The following is a 9,152-nucleotide window of genomic DNA, read 5'->3' on the forward strand; positions in this document are numbered from 1 at the left end:
AGTTCCGCCCATTGTTTTCTCGTTTAGGGCAAAAGCATTCTTTAACTTGGGGACCATACGCCGCTTTTCATGGAATGGCACTACTGTGTCACAGTGAAGGTTCCATGATAACCGCCGTATGAACACATCTGCGGATGTTTCTAAATTCAAAATTCACCATTTTCGTGTTAAATGTTGAATTCTGCTTAAGCCGGTGCTACGGGGCGTAGACGGTAACTTGCACTTTCCAGTACCGTCCATGAACAGGCTCAATCAAACCGAGCCTGCAACTGTTTCAATTTTGTTGTGTTGGACTTTCTTTAGGGATTCTGTTTTTCTGTATTGTATGGTGTGTTGATATGATTTCATGAGGTGAGTTGTGTTGGGATGATGAGTTGAAACGGAATGGTGAGTTGATGTGATATCATGATGTGAGTTAAGTTCGGGGAGGTGAGCTGGGTTGGTGTGGTGTGTAATGCGATTTGATAAAGTAAGATTGGGAGATGAAGTGAGCTTAGTTATTGAAGTGAGTTCTTGCGAGTTGATGAAGTGAAATAAATTGGGGAGTTGGGATGAGTTGCTGCGGTGAATAAATGTAATTTGATGAAGTGATTGGGGAGGTGAGATTTGAGGAGTGAGTTGAGTTGACAGGGACGATGACTTGAGTTAATGAGGTGAGTTGGTGTGATTTGTTAAGTTGGTGCTGTGAATGGATGTTATTTGATTTAATGATTTCAATTATTGAGGATAGCTGGTTTGGTGCCATGAGTTAATGTTATTTGATAGGGTAAGTTCAGTTGGGGTATTGAAGTTAGTGGCGTTGGTAAGGTCATGTGCTTTGATGAAGTGAGTAAAGTTGGTGCGGTGTATTGGGTTGTCATATGATGAAGTTGAGTTGAGTTCGTGCAGTGAGTTGATGAAACTTGATGAGGTGAGTTAAATGTTGGAGGTAAGTTGAATTTGCGGTGAGTTGATATTATCTGATGAAGTGAATGGAGTTGGGGAGGTGATCTTGGTTGGTGCCGTGAGTTGATGCGATTTTAGTAAAATGTTAAAATGGTGATGTGAGTTAAATTATGTTGATGAGGTGAGTTTGTCGACTTTGTAAGGTGAGTAAAATTTAGTTGGTGAAATGAGTTGAGTTTGTGAGGTGAGCTGATGTGATTTCATGAAGTAACATGGGTTGGTTTGTTTGTTTGTTTGTTTCATTTTACGCCTTTTTCCAACAGTATTTCAGTCATATAGGCGGGTAGTTTCCTAACCATCGTTCCTGGAGAGTTACACCAGTACTAGACTACCTTCCTCCGCGCTAAACTACCAAAGCATCTCCCGGGGATCGAACCCACGCCAGAGAGGTAACTGGATTAGAAGTCATCGACTCTAACCCCTTGACCACGGAGGCGGTTTAACATGGGTTGGTGAGATGAGTTGAGTTGGTGAGATGTGTTGATGCGATTTGATGTAATGAGTTTAGATTTTGAGGTGAGTTGATGCGAATCGAAGAATTGAATTGATGCGATTAGTTGAGGTAATTTAATGAAGTAAGTTGAGTTGATGTAGTTGATGAAGTGAGTTTAGTTAATGAGGTGAGTTGATGTCATTCGATGAATTGAGTTTGTGAGGTTGGTTGAGTTGATAAAGCAGGTTATTGCAATTTGATTAAGTGAGTTAAGTTGTTGAAGTTTAGTTGGTGAAATGTGTTTATTTGATTGAATGAAGTGAGTTGAGTTGATGAGAGAGTTGGTGCAAGGAGTTTAGGGGATTTCTTGAAGTGACTTGAGTTGGTGAGATGGGTTGGTTCGGTGCAATTAGTTGATGTGATTTGATTACATGAGGTTAAAAGAATTGGGTTTGGTGCGGAGAGTTGATGTGATATATGATGAAGTGAGATGATTTGGGATGATAAGTTGGTGTGGTGTGTTGATGTGATTTGATAGATTGAGTTGAGTTGGGAACTGAAGTAAGTTGAGTTGGGGATGTGAGTTGTGATGGTGCGAAGTGTTGATTTGAATTGATAGTCAGTGGAGTTGGGATGATGAGTTTAGTTTGTGTGGTGAGTTAATATGATGAAGTGAATTGACTTGGGGAGGTAATCTCGGTTCGTGCTATTGGTTGATGCGATTTGATGTGATTTAAGTTGGTATGGTGAGTTAAGTTATGCTGGTGAGATGAGTTCAGTTGACTGAATTAATTTGAATAGGTGAGGCGGAGTTGAGTTGAGTTGGTGAGGTATGTTGATATTATCTGATGAAGTGAATTGAGTTGGCGAGGTTGGTTGATGCGATTTCATGAATTGACATGGGTTGGTGAGATGAGTAGAGTTGGTAAGATGTGTTGATGCGATTTTATGAATTGAGTTAAGCTTGTGAGGTGAGTTGTTGCGAATTGAAGAATTTATTTGAATTGAAGATGTGAGGTGAGTTGGTATGATGCATTGAGATGATTTGATGAATTGATTTAAGTTGTAAAGGTGGATTGATGTGATTTGATAAAGTGATTTAAGTTGTTGAGATGGGTTGATGTGATTTGTAGATGTGATTTAAGTTGTGAAGATGGATTGATGTGATTTGATGAATTGAGTTTAGTTCGTGAGGTGAGTTGATGCCATTTGATAAATTGGGGTTTTGAGATGAGTTGAGTTTGTGAGGTGAGTTGATGTGATTTAATGAAGTGAGTTAAGTTTGTGAGGTGGGTTCAGTTGTTGACGTGGGTTGTTGCACGAGTTGGTTTTGGTGCGGTGAGTTGATGTGATATTTGATGAAGTGAGATGAGTTGAGGTTGTGCGGTAAATTAGTGTGACTTGATGAAGTGAGTCGACTAAGGGCGATAAGTTTTGAGTTGGTGCGTTGACTTGATGTAATTTGATGGAGTTAAGTTGGGGAGATTAGTTATGTGATGATTTGATTTGATCAAGAGAGTTTACATGGTGCTGTAAATTGATGCGATTTGATGAAGTGAGTTAAGCTGGTGAGGTGAGTTGAATTGTTGCGGTAAGTTGATGTGATTTGATCAAGTGATTTAATTTGGGGAGGTGAGTTGTGTTGGTAAGGTGAATTGATTGGATTTCATCAAGTGAGTTGAGTTGGGGAGTTGAGTTGTGTTAATTGAGTGAGTTAAGATTCGAAAGTGAGTTGGGTTGGTGCGGTTAGTTGATGTGATTTGATGAAGTGAGTTGAGTTTGGGAGATGACTTGAGTTGGTGCGGTGAGTTGATGTGATTTGATGAAATAAGTTAAATCGGGGAGGTGAGTTGAGATGTTGCAGTGAATTGATTTTATTATGTGAAGTGAGTTGAGTTGCGAAGCTGAGTTAGGTTAATGAAATTAGTGAAGATTACAAGGTGTGGTGGGTTGGTGCAGCACGTTCATGGGATTTGATGAGGTGAGTTTACTTGGCGAGATAATTTTAGTTTGTGTGGTAAGTTGATGTTATATGATGTGAGTTGAGTTGGTTCGATAAGTTGAGTTTATGCGGTTGGTTAATGCAATTTGATTAAATAACTTGAGTTGATTGGTGTATATGATTTGATTAAATGAGTTGAGATGGGGAGGTCTGTTGAATGCGTGCGATGGATTGATGCTATTTGTTGAATTGAGTTGAGTTGGTGAAGTAGGTTGATTTGATTTCACTAAATGAGTCGAGGAGGTGCAGTAGGAGGTTTATGTGATTTGATGAAGAAAACTGAGTTGGTAAGTTGAGTTGATGAGGTGAGTAGATGTGATTTCATGAAGTGAATTGAGATTTTGATTGGAGTTGAGTTGGTCTGCTGAGTTGAGTTGGTGTGGTGTGGTGGGTATATTTGTTTTGCTTTTTAGGTAAGTTAAGTTGAGGTGAGCAAGGTTGGTGCGGTGATTTCAATTGTTGATGAAACGCAAGCTGAGGACTGAAGCACATGTGGATAAAAGAAATAAAACTTTAAACAATCAGAAACATTTTAAACAAATTTATGCGTCATGTGAACGTTGCCTTTACCTTGTTGATCTTTATTCTCGTTTTTTTTATGATTAAAACAGTTTCCAACCGAAAGATATTGAGCAATATGTTTGTAAAACAAGATGTCCTTTATGGCCCTTATATCGCTCACCTGAATACAAATACTTTAATACTAATATTGTAAACTATAAACGAAAGCAGGTATAAAATCTTAATCTTTAACTGATATCATAAATATGGTGGCATATTTCTGCCACCAGATATCCTGATAACTAACTAAATAATTAAGAGGTTAACTAGTTACATAACTAGTTAACCTGATACCTAACTAGTTAATTAAGAGGTTAACTAGTTACATAACTAGTTAACCTGATACCTAACTACTTAATTAAGAGGTTAACTAGTTACGTAACTAGTTAACCTGATACCTAACTACTTAATTAAGAGGTTAACTAGTTACGTAACTAGTTAACCTGATAACTAACTAGTTAATTAATAGGTTAACTAGTTACGTAACTAGTTAACCTCTTAATTGTCTAGTTAGTTATAAGGTTATCTGGTGGCAGAAATATGCCACCATACATAAAGTTCATATGTGTATCCTGGATGATATTGCTGCGTGAAAACAACGGTACAATAAGATGTCACGGTTTGCTATGAAAAATAAATGATCTCCTCAGAAGCCTGTGCTATGGAATTCAATACTTCAATCAAATTAAAGAGCTAGTCTATTTCATATAAGGACGTTATCTTAGTCTTTCATTGTGAGCAATTTTTATTTTCACAGAAAAAAACAAACAAAGAAACATACTGACGTCTGATTTTATGTTGCTGGTGTTTTCTTTTCAATTCTGTTTTAAATGTCAAAGACGCCGTGTATCACCTGACGCCGGGTATGACTTACCAGAAATAAATTCTGAATAGAATTGTAGAAATGGTTCTTTTCATAAATTGTTTTGTATCGAACTTTGTATTATTTCATCTTCAAATTAAAGTATAATTTTGAAACTATCAGAAAAATGGAATATATGTAAAATAATGTATACAAAGAAAAAAGAAAAGAAAAACAATGGCTTTGAAAAAAGTTAAGATTACTGTGGCAAAATAAGATAAGATAATTAAGATAAGTCTGTCCATCTTTCTTACAACTCAATCATTCACAGATGGATAAAAAAAATCACAGATATGTTGTACATCGACACACTGTGTGGCATGCGAAACCAAAGTTTGTAGCTCAAAAGTCAATGTCAAACTTAGTCTTAAAAAGAATGTTTTCATAAAAATACATTGTTCAACAATTTTGAAGAAAATTAGCGAGAATATTGTTATAATTGAACCAAAAATATTTGTAAGTGTCGCTTTTGTTTTCTCTTTCAATGCTTTGACGTCTTCTCATTTGCATATTTTCATTCATTTTATTCAATACATGTCTCGCCAATCGGAACATCCTCGGCTAATATCTATAATAACCTCGGAGTTGATACGGATGTGCAAGTATTTCTACTACGTACGTGGTTTCAGATGTTAACAGAAATAGAAAGTGTAATATTCGATAATGTCAAACGAATGTATACCGGTATATTAAACATCCAAACTAAGATAAAATCAGTTTCGGTACAATTGCATTTTGTAGTTTCGGATGATAAATATAAACAATGAAAATAATGTATTGTTTGCTTTTTTAACGATGAATTCGCTTACTTTACGTTGACATTTACTTGAATATTTGAAATAGACTTGAAATTGTAACTCCCAGCATTAAATTACTATTTGTATACATGTCTTGTTTCTTAGCGTAAGATAGACAAAAATACCGTATCGTTCTGTGTATGCATACTATTGTGTTCGAGGTCCTTATCCGAAGTCAGAAAGGACCGAAAAGTTGCGATTGCAGTCTCGCTAGATGTTTATCTTCATCCCAGTTTGATGTTTTTATAATAAAGTTTGTTTTTTTTCTTACCCGAATAAGACTTCGTCGGAGTTGTGCCCTTGTTAAGACAGTAATGGCGTTCCATAGATAAAGAAACTATTGTACTAATTTCTATATTGAAATGGTCATTAAAAAAAAACATATTACCCGCTGTGTAGTTGAAGGTCACGCCAAGATACATATAATTTAAATTGTACGATATCTTTTTAAAATCCACTACAAAAAAGTTTACATTTAACGCTTGAAAAGAGCATACAAATGTTATGGTAGTATACAGGGTCGAAGTCTTTACTATTTTGATGGAAAGTGTTCAATATACCATGACAAAAGCAACAAAATTATTGTACTTTAACGTTAATGCTTTTTTAAAACCAACGTTTACAATAATTTTGTATCAATTAACTGTTAAAGGATAACGTAAATATTTTTCAACGTATATTTTCTTATCAACTTCTATCTTATCATCATATCAAATTACAGAGAGTTTATTTTGTAAAACCGTAATAAAAATTTGTATTGTTCTCAGGCATGTTCCTTAAATCTCCGTCAGATCTTTTATTGGCATAAGGAAGTTCCCTTGCTGAAAATTTCACGTGTGTGATTCGCCACCTAATTATTATAATGATGAATAATGAGACCAATGATTGTAAAAAAGAAATTTTTAATGAAATGATATATGTAATTTATACAATACAATATTTTGTAGAAATTTGACACAGACAGTTTTGTTTTTCATATTTTGTACATCTATTTTGACAGTGTCATTTAAACGTTATTTAAAGATTTTTTATAAGTTTGTTTTCAAATGGGTATCATATAAGTTAAAAATAACTTCTATAAAATTAAATTACAAAATACTGAAAATACTGCCATGACTAATGAAATGTATGTAAGCGTCGCTTGTTTTCCGTTACAAGGTTTGTCGTCTGCTTCTTTACAATAGCACGCAGTTCCCAGATTCGCGATATCCGTGCAGTCAAGAAAGTTGGAATTCATTTCAACATCAGTTCCAATAGATACACTCCAGCACGAGCGTGTTACCAGCAACTGTCCTGTAATCAGAAATTTGGTGGTTGAAATACAGGGGATTTCCTCTTGAGTGGTGGAAACGGAAATAAGAGGAAACAGGGTGGTTCATGGGTAGAACAGCTATGTGTGGAGGATTCGAGTATCATAAGTGTTGCAAAATCTTAGAATGTTACAAAAATTCGCTATAAAGGAGATATAAATGAATGTAAATGAAAGATGAAAAATTTGAAACATGGGTAATCAAAAAAAAAAACGATAAAACCTGCAGGCTGGAAACAAACTAAGCTTTGCGCACTTGATTCAACATTTAAAGCAATGCTTTGTAATTCAACTAAGCTACTGACAGCAGATGTACTTGTGTCATAAGTACCTTTATTAGAATCTGTGGTGTCTATTTTCTTACAGGCAGCTTGGTACCCAGTACAGTTAACGACGTATTTTTCCGCTTCTTTATCAGAAAGTTCCCAAGTTTTCCCACACTTTGGTTCTTCTGCATTGGAACAACTGTAACACATTAAGCTGGTAACTGAAAACAAGACAAAATGCCAGTGATTTTTTTTCGAGACGTAGAAAACAATGTTTGCCTTCTGACCGGCAAAAGAGCCGAATACAAAGGTCGCCACAGGAAACAAATATTCAACACTCACTCGAGGCAATTGCACGTAGTTTTAACTTTGAAACAAGGAAAACAAATGGTTCTTTATTAGCGGAATTTCACTGAACCTTGGTTTTAAAAGTATTTATGAAAGATATTTTTAGTAAAAATTAATTTTAGTTGGGATTGAATAGAGTGGTGTGGGTCGAATTCGCTACCCCCGAATTTGTAGTAGACAATGTTACTACTGGACCATTACGCAACTCTGAGGAGACTTCACAAGGTCATGTACTTTATATCTCGGCGGCATTCACTAAATTATATCAGTTATCTGTACAAAAGAAGGACTTCTCTATATAAAGTTACGTTTGCAGAACGAGCATTTTGTTTTAAGCCATTTATCAGTTTATAGCCAAGATCTTTACGACACAATGATTTTGTGGTTAAATTTTTAATGTCGAGTCTCGCGTTCCATTGGGGTGATAGCGCGGATCGAAAATCAAATTATCTCGCTAAGTGCGGGTATGCATCTTGTTGTTTTGACATTTTCATTAAAAAAGAATTTCATTTTTGCACCCGAAATAGAAATTCTGAAATTGTACATGCGTAATCAGTTAGAGACGAGTGACAAACGAGATTCCTTGTCAGCCAAGTTTAACAAGAAACACACAGGAAGCAATTACTTTATTTAAAATTTCTATGGTTTTGCATACAGAACTTTAAAAAAAGGTGAGACTCGTTGATAATCGGAAGAATCATCTACGTTTTCATTTCACCAGACCGGACATATATATCCCTAGATTAACGCTCAAATTTAACAAGTCGATGTGGATATTGAAATTGAAAATTTTACAGCTACAAATATAAGACAATAAAAAAGCTTGATAATTAAAATCGATTATCAAAGTAAAAAAATAATTACCTTCTTGAAAAACAACGCATGCAACTACTGTTACCAAGAAAACGCTTCGTCCAAATTCCATTTTGCACTTTAAAATTGAAAATCAAATACAAAGTCCGGGTAAATCGGGTATAAATTCACCGAGTGACGAAAACCAGGTGAATATAACAACCGCGGACTATGTGTAATTACCGTGACGTATAGCGTGAGTTGACAGTGATGTGGGGCTTAACTTGTAACCAAATGCCCGTAATTGAGAGAGGAGAGTCTATTTTGTCTTGTTTATTAATGTCGTTTACATGGGACAATGGTTACAAAAAGAAAACAGCAAACAAATGTTGTAGTGTATACATTACTAGTTATAGTTAACAAATGGTTATATGATACAAAAATATGAAACTAACAGAAACAATATATCTTGCAAATTTAATACAATGTATATAAAGAATATTTGTTTCTTCAGTCTGGATTTAAACAACGTAGAGTATTTCCTTACGCAAGAAATCTGTCTTAACCCTTAACACACTAAACATCTTAAATGGACTTGTCGAACTTTCAGTCAGGACATGACCATTAATCATTTTAGGGAAAATTTTAAAATAAGTTTTGTTTTTGTTTGTTTGTTTGTTTGTTTCACTGTACTCCTTTTTCCAACAATATTTCAGCCATACAGGCGTTAAAATAAGTAGTGACTGCAGAAAAAAACAGGAGTGTCGTCTGGTCATGGTCTGCAATGCACCTTTTACTTTTTAAGCAATGCACACACTACCTGTCATGTGTCAAAAG

General features: G+C 35.3%; 1 protein-coding gene across 1 annotated transcript; it reads right to left on the reverse strand.

Moving 5' to 3' along the window:
- Positions 1 to 6,590: 6,590 nt before the first annotated feature.
- LOC132714094 (uncharacterized) lies at positions 6,591 to 8,599 on the reverse strand. The gene is made up of 3 exons (XM_060696842.1): positions 8,388 to 8,599; positions 7,241 to 7,396; positions 6,591 to 6,893 (listed from the first exon to the last, which is right to left on the reverse strand). Exons 1-3 carry the CDS (start codon positions 8,446 to 8,448, stop codon positions 6,676 to 6,678), a joined length of 435 nt encoding a protein of 144 aa, XP_060552825.1. The 5' UTR covers positions 8,449 to 8,599; the 3' UTR covers positions 6,591 to 6,675.
- Between the last annotated feature and the right edge of the window lie 553 nt (positions 8,600 to 9,152).

Source organism: Ruditapes philippinarum, unplaced genomic scaffold (genome assembly GCF_026571515.1).
Source record: "Ruditapes philippinarum isolate M1 unplaced genomic scaffold, ASM2657151v2 ctg206_1_1_1_1, whole genome shotgun sequence".
Lineage (NCBI taxonomy): Eukaryota > Metazoa > Mollusca > Bivalvia > Venerida > Veneridae > Ruditapes > Ruditapes philippinarum.